The following is a 19,251-nucleotide window of genomic DNA, read 5'->3' on the forward strand; positions in this document are numbered from 1 at the left end:
ATATTTTAATGTAACAGCACAATTTGACCGTACATTTTTTTAAGATTATATTTAAAAACAGCGGCAAACACTTTTCATTTGCACAGTTGAAAAGCGGTATGAAACTTTGCCTAACATCAATTTAAAGTTCAAAGAGTTTTTAATTGCGGGATTCGAAATGGCAAAAGTATAATTTTAAACTAAATTCGCTGTACATATTGACAACAGTTGACAACTGAAATTCTGATAACCGATAGGAAACCTCATATACATACAGCGATGCGAATACAAACGAAATTTAGAGTTTCCTACCGTTTATATTTCGTTTATTAATTCAGGCCAAGGCCTACACGTTAAGTAACAAGTAATCGGCAATCCCATTGTAGCGACCTCTTTATAAACCTGAATCAAAATTTACGCTTATTCTGCGCCTACAAGTTCGATTAACACTAGCTTAATATTTTATCATTGACAGGAGATGATAGACTGTCAGGTAAAAAATGCGATGTGACAGGTGGTTGAATAGACTGGTAAAAAAGTTAAAAAGGATTGTAAACATTCGCTTTAAGCTTACGTTATAATGAATTACGTCCACCTAATAAGATCGGAAAGTTATAAATAAATATCTATTCGATTGCCAGATGTACGTAGCTGTATGAAACATTAATAATGCCATTCCTTAATTAATTTTTTGCACGGTTATCTAATCAAACCGAAATATTGCCAGACACTGAAAAAACAGTCTTTCATTCTCAGTCTATATTAATCTATAAACCTATAATTGGATAAAGATAAGAATTCATTTGGCCTGTAATAAAACTGAGCGACAAACCTAGTTATTATAATCGAATATCACCTTGGCGAATTTGCAGACTCTTGAATTGAATGTATTTTAACTATTTCACTGACACCGAAACTTTAAAATGATTTTTGTCACTGTGAGAAAATCTAGCTAAAACAGAACAAAACTAACTTACGAAATATTCCGATCGATCGACCGTTCATTAAAAAAATTTTGTAGGTGGCTTATTTAGACACACAAGAACACTAATCGTCAAAGTTTACTCGGACTGGAATTTCTGATAGGTTAAAGATCAGACTTCCTGCTTTAAAGTAACATCGCCGCGATCCTATATTAAATATTTATTAGTGATACAAAATCCCATCCGATGTTTATCTCCGATCCAAGTGCAATGCGTGTATCTTTTACTATGAACCGTGTGAATTACAAACGTTTACATATTTTTGTATGTCGAATTGACGAGGACAATGAAAATCGGCTGTAAGTGCAATTAAAAAAAAAAAGAATTTCACAGACGACTTCAAACGACAAATAACTATGCGGCAAAGAAAAAACAGTTTTTCTGTGATTGTAAAATTACAGACTGCAAGCAATTTTCGACAGCCTTTTTCAATTCTCCTTTAAATTAGTTTGCATTTTGACGCTGCCTGTAACGAGACAGTTCAATTATATGACGCGAAATTAGTCTACAGCGAAAACTAGACCGCAATTAAATTCGTGATTGAAAATGGTGTTGCATTATATAACGTATTATTGTATATGGTGGCGACCCATATTAACACATGCTTGTTGCGGGATGGTGTGGTTTGGACGGTCCTTGAGCTACAATAAATCATTAAATTATCCGGAAGTCCATGAAATCTGAAAGTATATATCGGATCAGTGATTCTTACGAAATAAATTAAGTTTTCACTTCGAATTTCACCTCATTTCAATTTTAATTTTTCATATTGAAAATTGTAAAGTGATTTTATCTATATCATAAATTTTTTGTTCCCTCAAATAGACGAGTATAAAAATTGCTGACGAGACGCGTGGTAAAAATTTTTGAGAAATGAGATCAAGATCTAGATTCGACGGAACATAATATTTACAATAATAGAACACGTGTTCTGCTGAGCCTGTAAATAGTCTGCGTATAATACACATAGCTGATTATAGTGAGTAGCGGCAACCGGGTAGCAAAACCAGAGTCATTACAGATTGGAGCGAGGAGGTGATAAAGTTGCGAATGAGATAAAAAAAAAAAAAATATTCAACCTCCGCGAAGATTACGTAGGTATAACGTTCTTTCTCTCTCGCTCTAATCGTTTCGCTGCGTTGCTTTCATGCAGAAAGAAATGACCGCGAATTTGCGATCTCATTCGCGTGCGCGAGGTTGGTGATATTCGCTATTTTATCGAGCGTAAAGTCGCTGTCGGGACTCCTCGATAATTCCTGCATGGTATATTTCGGTGTTAAGCCGTGATCAGGACTCCGATGGTTTCGGTATTTACTTTTATTAGCTTTTACGACACGTCACGAGGCTTCCAAATAGGAATGAATTATTATACTGCTTCTGCTTCAAATTGAAAACGAGCTTCTAAACCGTAACGTGAAAATTAATTTCTCGCTGCAACTCAAAGCAAAAACCTCAAATCAGGAAACCCGAATTCTTCGAATTCTAGGAATGCTCTTGCACCTCCTAAATAGTGCATATCACAAAGGACAACAGAAATATGAAAAAATTTCTTTCACACATTTTGTCATAATCATGCCATTCTGCTCATAATTTTTAGTGCTCTTCCAGTACACATAAAAGCAAAAGGCTATTTGTTATTGTACAGAGAAATATTGAGATTCTAGAACAAACATCAATTTTGAGAGGTATATTTTTCCCTTAATTTGATATTTTTTGGAAAATTTGTCATTTTCTATATAAAAAAATGTCTCATCCAAATTGAGATAATGGGTTCTTGATTGGAAAAAAATTAACATACACGAGTTTCGTATGTGTAGCAAGGTCATGATTTCAATAAGTGTGAATGTACTACTAAAACAATTGACAATTAAAGTGCACTAAATCTTTTGTGCTTCTGTAATTTAAAGTTAACGATGCAATATGTAGCTGGTTGCGTCAGCAATTATCCAAAATATCAGCTAGTTTCTTAGGAGGTAGAGGTTTAGTTAATGAATTTAAGCATTATTCGAGTAGACCGTGCCGAATTTTTTTTTTGAGCATTTTAGCGTATTTACAGTGAAAATGGTGGGATCTACCCCCAATGATCCCTTGGCCTGCAAGCATCTTGTTCTGCGCCAATGACGTAACGAAAGGAGAATATATAATTCTGGAAGGTGGTTGAACAGTCAATTGATTACCTGCAGCTAAATATACACTTACTAAGGTCATATTCACTTATGGTCATAATATATGTAGCTCAGCTCATGACTTTATTTTTTTTTTCTCTTTATAAAAACCGATTAATTTCACCATTTGGAAACACCTATTTTGATGTAAAGTGTTTCAAATTTGCAGCAAAATAATTTAAAATTGGCAGAAAATTGGACGGCACGTGATTGAAAAATTACTGTTTGTACTTTAAAGATGCATTTTTTGTACTTTTCCACAGCTTCTTGACAATAAACATCAAAATTAAGATTTCTCTTAGAATCTTGAGGGTTTTTGTGATGTCAAAATCACTATTTTACATTTTTTTCCACAAACAAGAAAAGCACTAAAAATTTGAAGAAGAATTGTATGATTTCGCCCATGCGCAAAATGATTGCCATGATTCTAATTAAATAAGGAGCCAAAAATATTTTTTATAAATTGCTTGGGATGAAGTATAAAAGCGTTTCAGGAATTTCGAGAATCATTCGTCCATACATATATGCCGACGATTTTGCGTCACGTCTTACGCATAAAATTGCGGCGTCCGCGTCAGAGGAAAACCGCAGACTTCATCTTCGGGTTATCTTAAGCTAATTAACGTTTGGTCGACGGTGCAAGTAACCATAAGAATGGAGACACAGCCAGGTCAAAAAAAAGATTCATCTTTGTAGTGTACTCTTTACTGAAAAACAACAACTATCACTTTCAAGCTATTTAGAGCTCGTCAAGATAATCCATAAAATATCGATTTCTACAATCTGAAATTCTCAATTTATTAACTGAATCCGAAGTCGGATAATTAAAGTAAATCTTCGAATTCACCAATTAGTCATTCTTTCACATGAATTTTATTCGCTTCAGTCTTATCCTCCCCAGATGATGAAATTCATAATTTCTTGGTAAGAAATATACATATATAGGAAATTATAACATTGGTAATTTTCTTTATAACATTATTACATACGAATCTGATGACTCTGCAACATCTTTTGGATAATAAAGTGAGCGGCACCACATACGAGCTTCAACTGTTGAGCATTTTTGATGCAGAATTTTCGCTTAAATAATTAAAGAATTGAGGGTATTTCAAATGAGACGTTGTTAATTCCTAACAGTGTATAAAAATATATCGTAAAATTTGTTAAAGTTTGCAGTGGTCGATACAATATGAAATAACTTATATAGATATAGATAGAATAACGCGAGTGCGGTACGATCTTGAAGAGACTAAGAAAGCAGATTCACGGAGAGTACGTGTTCGAGTGGAGGAAATCTTTATAACTAAGAATAAATTTTATTAGTTTGAATTGTTGGAAGTGAATAAGAATAGAAGTGGAGAGGAATTCGAGGAAGTCTAGAAAATATCATTTGTGATGATTGGCTGAGAAAGCGAAGTGGAATTTGTGTTCATCGTTAGGATTCTTCGAAAAGTCGAAGGAGGGGGAATTAGGGGTTGTAGTTAGTTTGTAGCAGGGGTGCGCGGTATTTCGGTATCTCCTTTCTCGGAATGTATCGACACGGGAACCTTCTGCCAATGCCGATACCGAATATCGAAATTTCGATAAATGCCGAAGTACATACCGAAATTTCTGATAAACTAAATACTATTTAGATTATCTATATTTAGTACAGTTCGATACAAATTATTCTTAGTCTTCTTCCGATGGTATTTGTAGATTAAAGAGTTTACCGAAAATTCGATATTTCGGTCAACCGAAACTACCGAATACGAAACCCGTGCCCAAAATCGGTACCTAATTTCCAATACCGCGCACTCCTAGTTTATAGCTGTTGGAATTTTGAAAGCTCACGACGCAACATCAGGACGCCAAGCGATAGGAAATTGCGAAGAGAACGTTTACAATTGATCACTTTAATCTAATCGAAAGAGCAGTGTACGTATATTACGACCGAATACCAAGTAATGTATTTTCACGTTTTCCGCTTCAACCACATAATAAGAGCAATTGCAATTGATTGTGAGACGCACGTGGTCGTACTCCCTCAAGATCACAGGCCCTCGAAACGAGGCTACGGATGAGAGACACGGTGCGTCAACCCGCGACGGTTGTTTCATCATCCTTTTCTCCCAACGCACGCGCAGCGCGGCGGCTTTTCGCCGTCTGCTATTCCCACTGACAGTGAAACAGATGTCAGTGAACAGTTCAGCAGCGTGGCTCGCGTGACGCGATTCAGGAATCAAAGACCGTCGTGATCGGACGCCCGACGGGTCCCTAGAAAAGTGCAGCGGCCGACTCGCGACGCGGACGCCTCGTCGACGGACCGAAAACCGAGGACGTAAATACATATATACACATACGTGCACCACGTCGCTGTGTGAACACGAAGGACGCGTTATATATACCGGCTAAATGCTGCCGTGGTGGTTAATAGAGCAGGGCACGCCGAGCGGAGCGAATATTCCACAGTACTCGAAAAGTACGAGAGAACCGGCGTCGGTAAATCGGCGAAAATACGAACGGGCGTAGAACGATATTTCATCGAACGAACTGACGACGTAGCGGCCGGCTGTCTGTTGTGCAGGACTTGACAGCGTCGATGTCAACACGCGCATAGATGGCTGTCGATCATTCTGTAACCCGACTGATTATACTCTTTTTTGTACACCTGCGGAACTTCCCGGAGATCTTGACCAGACTGCCGACGAGCAGTTGATTGATCATGGGAATCGCGGTGACGAAAAAGGACTAGGAATTTAGATAATTGCACATATTTTCCTCTACCTTAGCCAATTACTGACTCACTGCCCGGTCTGTGATATATATTTTATCGTTGTTACTATTACCGTTATTACACCGTTACATCTGTTATTACTCGCAATTGTTATTGCTGCATCGACACAGACACACAGTGTACCTAATTAATTATCGCTGCTCGGTGTGCAGCTTCGTATTTTTTTTTACTAAATTCAATAAGAACTTTGATACGCTCCCGCGTTATTTCATCTTTGTCTGTGCAAACAAGTGCAAGCAAACGCGTTGCGGGGAAGAAGAGGATTGCGGAACGATCCGTCGAGTGATTATAAAAAGTAAACAAAATATTTTAAACTTACCGTCGAGAGACTGCTTCGTGCACGATATAGACGTGATCGGATAAATCGCGTGTTTGAGGAAGACTAGAAGAGATCGAGAGAGATTGAGAAGAGAGCAATCGCTTCCGGAGACTTTTTGGAAAGCCGAAAATGAACGCAGTGACTGGACTCTGGGTTTTTGGATACGGATCCCTGTGTTGGCACCCGGGATTCGATTTCGAGAAAAGCCTCGCCGGGTACATCAGGGGCTTCACCAGAAAATTTTGGCAGGGAAATGTCACTCACCGAGGCACCGCTGACAAGGTAAGTTAATGTCTCTTAACATACCTGTTAGAACTTCTCTTCAGATCAATTCTCACAGATCAATTACGATATAGTACTTTTACTTCGACTTTTACTTGTCGTCTATTTGTGAACTTCGGTCTACGCAGAGAAGATTCGACCTTAGACACGAAATGCTGGACTCAAGCTTGTTCAAGGCTGTGAAGATAAAATAGATGTAACACGGGGCTATAAAAACTTCCGCAAAATCAACATTTCTGACGTTTGTACACTGCACTTATGAAAGTACATTCCCGTCATTTGATCATTTCCGTAGCGCTGATATCTTGTTTAAACGACGAGAACAATCTGCTGTTAATTTCACTTTCCAGAAAAGCTGTAGCCCTTTAGTTGAAAAAGAGATTTGAAACAGCGGGTTGCGTGAACGTAAACACGAGTCGTGACACTTGTATGTGTATCCAGTAACCTAGTATCTGAAATTTAATGGTCAGAGTTAAACAACTTGGTTAAAGATAGACAGAGAGAGAGAGAAAAACACGACGGCCCGATTTGAAAATATTCCTCAGAGTTTTATGTATAGACGTATATAATATACAGTTACAATATCTTCGCGGGCACGTTTTCGAGGCGTGCTAGAATACATACGCGTGTGTAATACCATTCCTTGGTAGAAAATTTTGTTCTATTAACGAAAGACTGGCGATGCGAACACGTATTGGCACGAAGAAAATTATTTCGCAGCAGAGATCGCTCCGCGATTCGATCGCTGATTGCCAACTGCCGGATTGCTTTAGCATATACTCGACACGTGTTACATACCTATGTATGTATAGAAATACGCTTTATATTTATCCGAATATTACTACATCGTAAATTCCATCCCGTCACGTTTACATCGCGCTGTGTTCGACGGCAGAGTTTACCAACAATTCGATACAGGTTTTGTATGTAGTTTCCAATTCATTCCCCGAAGTTGGATGTTTCTGTGCCAAGTGGTAGATATGCCGCTGCTGCTTCGCAATGGCGATCCACCTATAATATCGTGGTATTTTATTTCACTTTTTTACATTTATTGTATATGCTTTTCGCGCGATTATTTTGAAGTCTCCTTAATTGGAGTAACCGCAGATTTATCTCGTATATATACATATGTATGTATGTACGTGTAAAGAGGACACTATACTTGATTGCATGTTGATAAACCCAGCGTTTTTGTATTGCAGCAAGTAATGCGAATGTAGGGTCATTGTGTATTATGAGAAAATTTAAAAATTCAGAGCTTTGTTGAATAACATATACTTGAATATAACGTTTAATATGTCATACTCGGAACTAGCAGCTCGGAAAAAGAAATTACAATAATATTGTGGTACTTTATCACCTAGAAAGTTTATTGTTGTTGGAAATATACATGTTAATGCCAAAACTAGCAAACGACGTATAGTAGTCACAGTAGATTATTACCCCCTGAAATAGTTGAAAAGGGGACTTCCGTGTCGACGTACAATCATTGTAACAATTTCGCTTAATCTTGGTTGTTATGATTCTTGGTTCGAATAAAGGATCAAAATATAATTGCACACACAGCATTTATGTGAAGAAACTGACCTCCCAAATGCTCAGTAAGCCTGACGAAGATCGCAGAATGTTCTTGATAATCGTTAAACACCGTTAAAAAAAAAATGATAATGACCTTGTGTGAAATAAGAACATGAATTACTGTCAAGGCTGTAAAGTTTTTCGGCTTCAATAAACCGGACAAAATTAGAAGAACAAAATGTAAGTGGGTCAAGTTGAGCGGAAAATTTCATTTGCAAATTCACCTTCTGCGTGGATACCACAAGCTGAATATTATCGGTTTCGATATTCGCTATTACAGCGTAGCGCTTTACATTCAGTTTTTGCAATTTCATTTGTGAATTATAATCATCGCTTCCGCTGATGCTGATGGGTAACATTTTTATTCCAGACTTGGAGCCGATTACAGCAGAACGTGAATTGATTTTGTAGTTTAAAGTGTAAATGAATACAAAATAGAGTCCTAGAGTCATTGATAGTTGCTTGTTTCTTCTCTCCTCTCGATTTCAAGCTTGAATGCTAATTGCTGACTATCACGGAAAGTATGCATACACGTAGTACGTATGCGTAGATTCCTAATATATACATTATACATTACTGGCGAGAAAATTCTTGACTCGTTAACTTGGCACGAGAAAAATGTATAATACCTATAGTATATGATCTGAGCAATGTCAATTCTCTAGTGTGACACGTCTAGGTTTATTCTGTCGCGATTACAGGCTAAACTGTATAACATTTTGTTATTGTAGACTGAACTGTGTAGGCATGCTTATCGGGCGCTGTGCTGCTGCACGTGTAATTCTCTTGGCTCAACAGCAGTATACGGAATGTCTCTTGGATGTTTAAATAATATAAGTACACATTAGCCTTTCTTCCTGTATCGTCTCTTCATCTTTCATCCACTTTGATTATATCTGTATTAAATATTTTTTCAAACTTTGTTTCACTCTTGGTAAGTACATATATATATATATATATATATATATATCAAAGAGGCACTTGCAGCAACCCAAAAAAACAAAGCGTTGATGTTTTTTTTTCATCATAGGCTGTTTGATTTATAAATACTGCCAGTTTCGTGGATCACAGTCCCTCTCCGTGATCCGTAAATTTTCGTTTCTTCACTTTCTGCGAATATCTTAAAGACTCCCAAGGTCGATTCGCCGCTTCTTCTTTTAGTTTCTAATCTTTACGTTTTGATTATTCGCACGCATGGTTAAAATTATTCTTGTTATTTTTTTTTTTTAATGCTTCAAACAGTGACGTCTGATCGTCGCCAAATTTTGCGCCAGGAACACGTGCTTGGAGGGATTTACATTACTTACACGTTGACAAAGAACCCTGATGAATTGATCACTGTAATTCACAGCGCTCCGAGCACCCAATTGCCTCGCAATTTCAATTCATTGTCCGGCCAATTTACCAATTCCCAAAGCTCAAAGCTATGGAAAACGATGCGATTGAACCGCGCTTGCAAAACGGCCTCATACCCAATTCATTTCATTTCATTCAGAGTTCTAACTTATACCTATGTCTTCCGGTGCCCAATTCCAGCGTGAATTTCAGTCACGTTGGCATTATTTTAACTTCAATCTTGGATCGTATGTCAATATTGGCGTTTTACAGCATAACATACAGGACATCGTGAATTGGATATATCAAGTTTTCCACGGTCGTATAACCCGCGTGCCTGGTACGCTGTGTAATGGTTTCGTTGGCTTGTAACCAATTCAAATTGGTATTTATTCTTCGACCGCGAAAATCATTTCGTTGACCGTTGGCAAACCGACGCGAGGATAATTTTTAGAATCAAACTTACGTCACTGAAATGTTAAGGCAAAAAAAAAAAAAAAAAAAAAAACGAATTGTAACAAACTTTACGATATTTTCGACGCTTTTGTAATTATCATATTTTAATTTTTCTGTACAATTTTAGAAGATGCTACTTTGGAAAAATGTTACGACGAAGAAGTTATCAATACACCTACGAAGATATAGATATTTTTGTATTTTTATTTTTTGCATTATATGGTATATAAAGTTTAAAGAAGAAAATCAGCAGCGTCGTTGAGTATAATTCCCAGACAAGTATCGGTCATCCAATTTCTTACTCCCAAGCTACCAGTGGTAATTGATATCGGTATAGCGTGGTGTGAAAGAAAATTCAGTGACAAGTTGAACCAGACAGGAGTATCGATTTCAACCGAGGTCTTGCAATCCAACCCTGGTCCTGCATCACGAACGTGGTTGGATGTACGAGTATCTTTTGTTGAAAGTTTTGATAAAAATACGAGAAGAAATCTAACTCTAGTTTTCATAACCTTATAAGTACTGCAGGTATTCCGGTATTCGATACGGTCATTGAACGGACTGTTGTGGTCTCGACGAAACGCAACCTTTTCATTTATTTACTGGCGTCAATTTTTAGATATTCGCTTTACTATGCATAGTACTCTCGTTCGTTGACCCAGTTATATTCCTAGTCTTCTTGAAATTTAATCGAGAATTGATAGACGAGGGGCACAGAACTATGAATTGTCATCCATTCGATAAGGTGTCAAGTTTCTGTGATTTTTTACCCTCGTTCTGCTTCGTAGTAACAACAAATATATATTTCTAATGTAAGAACAGTTATTCGTGAAATCTGTTCCACTTGTTTTCAATTGCATAAGCATATTGTATACATTCCTCTTATGCTATAACAGGATATAATAAGCCAGGGCTTCTTTAGGATTAAATATGTCTGGCCAAGATAAGACTCTTCTAATAACTGTGACCGTAGTCATGACATAGTTGGTTAGTTTAATTATGATGCAATGCTTTTGGCTTATCGATACTTTTCCTTTTGTTTTAGCCTGGCCGTGTTGCAACCCTGATCGAAGACAAAGAGGTAAATAGTTTGACTTGTTATATCATATTATTTGTGGAAAATATGTCACGGGCAATTTAAAAGGCGATCGGTAAATTGTACACGTAGTTGCCGAAATGTAGGCGAGTTTTGATGGAACGTGCAGTGGATTGCATAAATGCAGGCGTATTTACAAATTTTGGATCGACGGCTTACAATTTTGTCGATTCATAGCCTTCGCACTTAAGGTGGATGAAACTTTGTACGTTAACTCGTCTTAATTTCAATTTTAAGGGAATAGCTTGGGGACGTGCCTTCGAGCTGCGTGGTAACGCAGCCCTGCCTTATTTGGAGAAACGAGAGTGTACCTTGGGTGGTTATCTGACGAAACTAACAACATTTTACACGAGAGATGGAAACCAGAGTTTTCCAGCTTTGGTGTACATCGCGACTAGCGGAAATCAACACTGGTTAGGGGATGCTCCTGTCAGCACGATAGCGAATCAAATCACCGAATGCTCAGGTCCCAGTGGCCATAACGTCGAATACCTTCTAAGGTACTTTCGAATGAATTCTGTAGAGAAATTTTAGGAATGCCAGGAATGTGATCAGAGCGTGACATGTAATTTTATTCTGCTTTTCAGACTAGCAGACTTTATGCATCAGTATCTGCCCGACGCTCAAGACGAGCATTTGTTCACCCTGGAGATGCTTGTGAGGGCGAGAATTAAGGAGGAGAAACTGTGCCTGAAAACGCTGATGGGCAACAGGGAATTCGACATAAATTTGAACGAGGTCGACGAACCGGAAGGTGTGCTCGACGACAGACTGGAGGATGATAACGTTGCGCATCCTCTAAGACAAGAATCCTTCCAGTTCACGTCGAGAGTACCTTCAAAGACTCTGCGTTGCCTAAATATTTAAAGTGCGCTGCGCGTCACTGCACGAAACCGGAAACGACACCCGGGCGTGACCGGTGTAACAAAAGATTTTTAAGAAATTCGTGTTACTTTTGGGGCGCGACGACTGTTCCCGGGATTACAAGTATTCTCTTGTGCCGATGTAACATGACTTATATAAAAACTTATATTTTATAGGAATAAGATTTTTGCCTTCCATTTGACAGGGCATGCGGTCCTACACAATTCTTTCGTCCTAGCTTGATAGCAATCAACTAATAATAAAATGCAGTATCGAATAAGTAGTGGCATTTGATTAGCAGGGTATTTTGTTTATTTTCTTTTCTTTGATAACAGTCGCCGGCTCTCTATAAGCTTTAAGATGCTTGGAAAATAATTCCATTAAGGGATTTTGGAAGAATTTTACACAGGTTTGTAGGCAAAATTGCCATTTTAAATATACCGTGTGTATGGATGATTGTAAAATTTCACTCTATGTGATTTGAATTTTCGAAGAGTAGTACTCTGCAGAACTAGAGAGGATCTCTTTTTGTTTCAACAAATAGGATTAATGTACAATACTATAACTACGAACATATATATCAGTTACGTTGAACATTTTTCATGGACTGTTTGAAAGACAGAAGTTTCTCTCATTCTATAGTAAAATTGCGTCAATTCATTGATCCTTCCTTCTATTAGAACAAGACAAAGAACAACAAACGATTTCAGAATCGACGTCAAAATAATTATTCTACAGAATTATAACATTTTATATGACAATTAACCTTGCTGATTGATACACTGATTTAAAAGGAATAAATTACTTGCTAGGTTCATCTGTATATAAGGAATATATAATATAATATCCGAATGTTTTTCGTTTAAAATGCAGCACGTATTTATTTAATAGGATGAATTAAGTGGCATGTGAGATACCAATGTTCAGAAACGGGGTGTGAAAATCGCATTAAAATACACGAGTGAAGATTTTTCGTGACACAGGCTATGCCCATGAAGTATAACTATCTTATAATAAGACTTAATATGTACATACTTATGATAGACTGAGACGCAACTTTCGATCACGGGACCAAAATAATTTGTCACAGTAATCGTCTGTTGGTAATTATGATATGAATTGAAGGTATTGATCTGTCCTAAACTAAATATTAATTATGGACAGATATGTGTGTAATTTTACTTGGCCAACTGTGAGTACTAATTTTTGTCGTTACACTACGTGTGTAATAACTCAGGGCTTTTGTGAACGGCTATTGTATCCATATATGCTACGCGATGATTGGTAAGAAATGTCTGTATTTTTTCACTCATTTTGAACTTTATCTTTCTCGTAAGATGACATTAGTGACCAGCATCTACTATCATAATCAATTCCTAACGACAGCTGAATGTACAATAATAGCAAATCGTAGTAAAAATTTATAACACGTATTATACATATTTATTCACAAATTGCACACATATGAGTCTATGCATTCGGTACAAGTTCTGGCATTAGCGTGATTAGTCCTTCCTCGATGTGCGCATTACCACGTAATAACTATTGCGGTGAATGATTCGTTATTGATTCACTCCAGAAGGCGGTGATATTGAGAGAATCTCTTCCACCCATAGAATTTCTTTTCATGTTCTTTAACTTTCAAATATATTTCCTGACTCACCTTGTGAGGACCTGCAGTATACACGAATACCTGTCCGTTTATTAATTGCATCGTGTATTCTAGCTGCATAATTGATTCCGTCACGTAAGGTGAAGCAAGGGTTTTCTGCCTTCTGGTAAGAATTATAACCGTACCTATATATTATACCTTACATACTGTAACTAGCCAATGGAGGCTGCGGCTGATACATTTAAACAAGTATGTTTTAATTTATTTTTATATTTTAGTGATTACTAATGTGATTGTAAGCCTAACTTTTGTGAAACGAAGGAAGTATTTGTTTATAAATTGAGCATTTCGTAAATTTTAATACAATTGTTTATTATTCTCTTTCAAAACTATTAAGATAATGTGATACCACAATCATTGTACGTTGTACGTTCAAATTCATAGCAAGCCAATGTAATGGCTTCTACAACCAAACAATTGTTCAACAGAACGTAGGTGCAAAGCAACCCGTTTTTTGATCATCGAATCAAATTGCAAACGTCATTGAGTCAGGGACCAAGAATTAGACCGATGGAATTTGAATTTCCGTCCTCTGCCTTTTCCTCCCCCTCGTTATCCTCCTCGTTCTCGTCCTCCTCGACCACCGCCGATCACCTCCAACTACCGCCAAACACCTCCTGCCACCTCCTACCACCTCCTAGCAGCTCCTACCACGTCCGAACACCCCCTACCACCTCGTACCATTTCTGAACGCCTCCAACCATTTCCGAACACCTCCAACCACCTCCGCGATACAAGAAATTAATAATGAGAATAAATTCCTTCCAAAATTCGTAGCAAAACAGTGATTTGATTAAGGTATAGGTACCCGAGCGAAGAATGTATACATAGATCATAAATAATAATAGATCAGATGTAATAATGACGCAGAGACCAAAAAGTATATGTATATGCATATGCGGTCCATGTACGATATTAATATAGATGATCTATTTACGATTAATACGTAATGCATACTGTAACTTTCATAATTTTCCAGGAGACAAATCATATTATCTACAATAATATGGCTATAATATGAAAATTGAAGAATTATTCATTTCGAAATGGGATTCTATTCGACACGTGCTCGATGTATTCCATAACATTAATATTCATAATTATTACAACTTTTCATTTGCTCTCTCGATGTTGAATTTTCGAAGGCATAGAATCCAAACGCTATTTTAGCTAGTCGCAAGCGAAGTATCTATCTACGTTGGGTAGAGAAGCAGAATTGTTTTTCGGAAAGTGTTCGTATGGAAAAAAATTCGGAGTAACTGTAATACATCACGGATGAGCTAATTTTGATTGAGATGAAATGGGATGCTCCGTATGTATGAGACAGCACTTAACGCAGTGTTCTGATTTGAAGGCCTAAAAGGGTGACTGTTGGCGATTTTTTTTTGACAGGGACAGAAAAAACGAAGCTTCTTGAAACTTCGAGTTTATCTTAACACACATTTAAAAGGTACGAGCAAAAATTGTTATCATCCAACTGTCGCAGAACGGCAGCGTTATTAGCTAAACCGTTAACTGAAGAATATCTTGAGTCAACGGCTGACAACCGAAGGGCCTGGCCGCTTGAGTGTGGAATCGGCAGGAATGATAAAGTGCGTATTTCTTGTCTGAAATGTAAAGACTAAAGTCATCATACATCATACATAGTATTAAAGTTCGACACCAAATTTTGGATGTTCGGATGTTCAGAAAGTGACGTCACCCAAAATTTTTTCTCTCTTGATCTATATAGACGAAAATCAATTGGCCGAATTCCTCAGTCTGGAAACAACCACGCAGTAGAGCGGACGTATGAGAGTCGCGCTCCGCAAATTTCGAGTACCGGGTACTCTACCTCCTGGATCCTGCGCTCCGGGTCCGTTTCCTGGTGCAACTCGACTTCCAGGACAAGCGCCCCGTAGTTTCTGCGCTCCAGGTCCGCTACCTGGTGAAACTCGACTTCCAGAACAAGCGCTCCGTGGTTTCTGCGCTCCAGGTTCGCTACCTGGTGAAAATCGACTTCCAGAACAAACGCTTCATAGTTCTGGCTGTCCAGGTCCTTGACCTGGTGACTTTTGATCTGCAGGACTGATTTTCCGTAGTTCTGGCTGTCCAGGTCCTTAACCTGGCGACTTTTGACCAAGCGCTGCGTACTTTCTGCGCTCCAGGTCCGCTACCTGGTGAAACTCGACTTCCAGAACAAGCGCTCCGTAGTTTCTGCGTCCAAGGTCCACTACCTGGTGCAACTCGACTTCAGGGACAAGTGCTCCGTAGTTTCTACGCTCCAGGTCCGCTACCTGGTGAAGCTTGAATTTCAGGAAAAGCGCTCCATGGTTCCAGCGCTCCAGGTCCGCTACCTGATGAAACTCGACTCTCGGAGGACAAGGAAGACGAGGAGAACAAGGTGGACGAAGAGAACGAGGATTTCTGCACGGTGAGTATAACATTTTTCTACTATTCAATGGCAATTGGGATTTTATTCTATCCAAAATTTTTGAACTTGTTATGTTTACAATAAATTATTTCAATTCATATTTCGCCCAAGTCGTAATTCAGTAGCTATCATCGTGCTAGTAAAATTTCTATAATTTTTTCTAATTTTCTCATTATCTTCTTGGTTAAATCTGTCCATAAAAAAATGATATTATTCGTTACACAATATTTTTGATGTGTTAAAATACTGAAAATATTTATTACTATTCCATGTATAACCCGAGGTCGTTATCGGTGGGTGTTGGAGGTGATCTGAGGTGGACAAGAAGAAGGACGAGGAAGACGTGGAGAAAAAGGTGGGGGAGGAGGACGAGGATTTGTGCTCGGTGAGTAAAACATTTTTATAATATCTGATGGCAATTGTAATTATATTTCATCTAAAATATTTCAAACTTGTCATGTACACAATGAATTATTTCAATTTATTTTTCCCGAAGCACATATTCAGTAGCTTTGAATGCGCTAATAAAATTTATTATATAATTGATTAGTTCATTAATTACATTAATCCTTACACAATATTTTTGATGTGTTCATATACTGAAAATATTTATTACTATTGAAGGTACAACCGAAGGTGGTTATCGGTGGTCGTCGGTCGTCGTTGGAGGTGGTCGGAGGTAGACGAGGAGGAGGACGAGGAAGACGAGGAGAACAAGGTGGACGAGGAAGACGAGGATTTGTGCTTGGTGAGTAAAACATTTTTATAATATTTGATGGCAATTGTAATTATATTTCATCTAAAATATTTCAAACTTGTCATGTTTACAATAAATTATTTCAATTCATTTTTTGTACAAGCACATATTTAGTAGCTCATGAAATTTATTACGTATTAAGAGATTATTTAATTATATTAATCCTTACATAATACTTTTGATGTGTTCTTGTACTGAAAATATTTATTACTATTCCAGTTATAACCCGAGGTGGTTAGCAGTGGTCGTCGGGGGTGGTTGGCGGTGGTTGGAGGTGGTCGAGCTGGACGACGTGGAGGACAAGGATTCGTGCTCGGTGAGTTTAACATTTTTAAAATATTTGATGAAGTAGAATCAGCATCAGGAGTAGGATCAGGGGAAGATGTAGAAATAGGAGTAGAAGTAGGAGTAGTGGTAGGAATAGGACTCGGAGTAGGAATATGAGTAGAAGTAGGAATAGTAGGAGTTGGAGTGGGATTAGGAGTAGGAGTAGTCGTCGTAGTAGGAGTAGGAGTAGGAGCAGAAGTAGGTATGGCAGGGTGGGTCGTGTGAGGGGAGGCGAGGGGTGGGAAGGGGATATTATCATATCAACTTATCAGTAATAAGCAATTGCGGGTAAAATATTAGCTTACTTTTGTAAGTATTTATGAATATGGCCTCTATGAATATTCATTGTTGATATATAAGGTCTGGCAACGTACCTACGTTCTGTAAGAGATGTTGAAGATTTTTAACATAATGATGTTTCAGTTCTGTGCCCCACCTAGTGATCCACTAGTACATATCCTCCGACGTGACATCGCTGTGCTACGTATAAAGAAGAAAAGATTGATTAAGATGCAAATTGCTCCTCTCTTCTTGCCATTGTGCTTTCAGCCATTGTTGTACCGTGTGTTTAAAATTTAGGACAGTATATAATATAGAATAACAGGTACAGCTACGAATATAACACTACAATAAATCTTATAGAAATGAGCTCTCATTGAGATTTCTCTGTATTTATAACTCGACGCGAGGAGGCAAAAATCAATGTAATGCCATCTGTGAGGTAATTTGACTCGTGTTTGCACAACGAGAACTCGTTGGGCATTTTGCGGTGAAATTTGAAAAATTGTTGTACAAGAAATTAAATAACTGTAAAAATGGAGAAATAATATTATCTCTAATAGTGAATGTAGCTAATACAGCTTTAACCGTATATTGATTATGTTAATGATCTATTGTGACAAGATCGGAATTAGATAAGCTCTCTAAATACTCTTTTCTGGACTATTAATTTATATCATGTATATGTAAATGTATACTTCTTCAGTTTATACAATCACTGCACTAGGATTACCCTTGCCACGTTTTACGTTGCGCTTGTGTAATTTGTATATTATTGACCTTACGTTTTACTCTATTTGCGACAAGTTGTGAGTGCTTCTAATTTCTTGGCAATTATTTATGTACATGTATGTGTATATATGTATATGTATACTTATGCATGTGTATATACATATGTACACATATTTAAAACTAGATTTTTACAATAAACACAGAGGTTTTAGTATATTCACATACGGAGTTCTGTGTATAGGTATACTTGAACTAAAATATCCTTATCTCTAATACGGAGTTCTTCGTAATTCGCATTTGTTCTTGTAACCCAATGTCCTACATACGATGGCAAAAATCGAGATCCAACTTAACTGAGTCTCAAAGCTCTGTTGACATAAAAGCAGCTATTCGATAGAAATTATAGTTTATAGTTTACACAGCTCATTGCATGATATTTCATTACAAATACATATGTTTCAATGTATTTAGGAATAATTTATCAAATATACGATAAAATTGATGCACCGGATCATCGTCGACTTTAACTTTTGAAATGTCCTACCATTTTCGAACACCTACCTCCCCCTGCCGCCTCCGACCATCAATGGCCACTTTCGACCACCCCCTATCACCTTCTGCTAGCGCCGACCACCTCCTAACATTTCCGAACACCTCCAACCATCCTAGTTAGCTATATTACCAGATTAGCTATGATATGAAAAGAGAAGAATTATTCATTTCGAAATGGGATTCTATTCGACGCGCGCTCGATGTATTCCATAACATTAGTATTCATAATTATTCCAACAACTTTTCATTTGCTCTCTCGATCTTGAATTTTCATAGGCATAGAATCGAAACGTTGTTTTAGCTGGTCGCAAGTGAAGTATCTGCGTTGGGTAGAGGAGCAGAATTGTTTTTCGAAAAGTATTCGGATGGAAAAAAATTCAGAGTAACTGTAATACATCACGGATGCGCTAATTTTGAACGAGATGAAATGGATGCTTCGTATATGAGACGGTATTTAACGCTGCGTAGTGGTTTAAAGACCTAGAAAGGTAATAGGGAGAGAAAGAACGACGCTTCTTAACACTTCGAGTGTATTTTAACACACATTTGAAAGATACGAGCGAAATTTTTCATCATCCAACTGTCGCAGAACGGCAGCGTTATTAGCCGACCCGTTCACTGAAGAATATATCTTCAGTCAACGGCTGACCATCGAAGGGCCTGGCCGCTTGAGTCTGGAATCG

The 19,251-nt window shown here is 37.7% G+C and overlaps 1 protein-coding gene across 1 annotated transcript; it reads left to right on the plus strand.

The window, feature by feature from the left end:
- Window positions 1-5,292: 5,292 nt before the first annotated feature.
- LOC124181592 (glutathione-specific gamma-glutamylcyclotransferase 1) lies at window positions 5,293-13,809 on the plus strand. The gene is made up of 4 exons (XM_046568298.1): window positions 5,293-6,507; window positions 10,922-10,957; window positions 11,210-11,472; window positions 11,560-13,809. The coding sequence occupies exons 1-4, from the start codon at window positions 6,355-6,357 to the stop codon at window positions 11,837-11,839; spliced, it is 732 nt and encodes a 243-aa protein (XP_046424254.1). The 5' UTR covers window positions 5,293-6,354; the 3' UTR covers window positions 11,840-13,809.
- The last annotated feature ends 5,442 nt before the right edge of the window (window positions 13,810-19,251 follow it).

The sequence above is a fragment of the Neodiprion fabricii genome, chromosome 4, assembly GCF_021155785.1.
Source record: "Neodiprion fabricii isolate iyNeoFabr1 chromosome 4, iyNeoFabr1.1, whole genome shotgun sequence".
Taxonomy (NCBI): domain Eukaryota; kingdom Metazoa; phylum Arthropoda; class Insecta; order Hymenoptera; family Diprionidae; genus Neodiprion; species Neodiprion fabricii.

What these genes read in the sequence shown, in the direction of transcription:
- LOC124181592 (XM_046568298.1), top strand. Translation starts at nt 6,355, where the DNA reads ATGAACGCAGTGACTGGACTCTGGGTTTTTGGATACGGATCCCTGTGT. An exon ending in ACCGAGGCACCGCTGACAAG is followed by an intron (nt 6,508 to 10,921) that starts GTAAGTTAATGT and finishes CTTTTGTTTTAG; the next exon opens with CCTGGCCGTGTTGCAACCCT. An exon ending in AACGTCGAATACCTTCTAAG is followed by an intron (nt 11,473 to 11,559) that starts GTACTTTCGAAT and finishes TCTGCTTTTCAG; the next exon opens with ACTAGCAGACTTTATGCATC.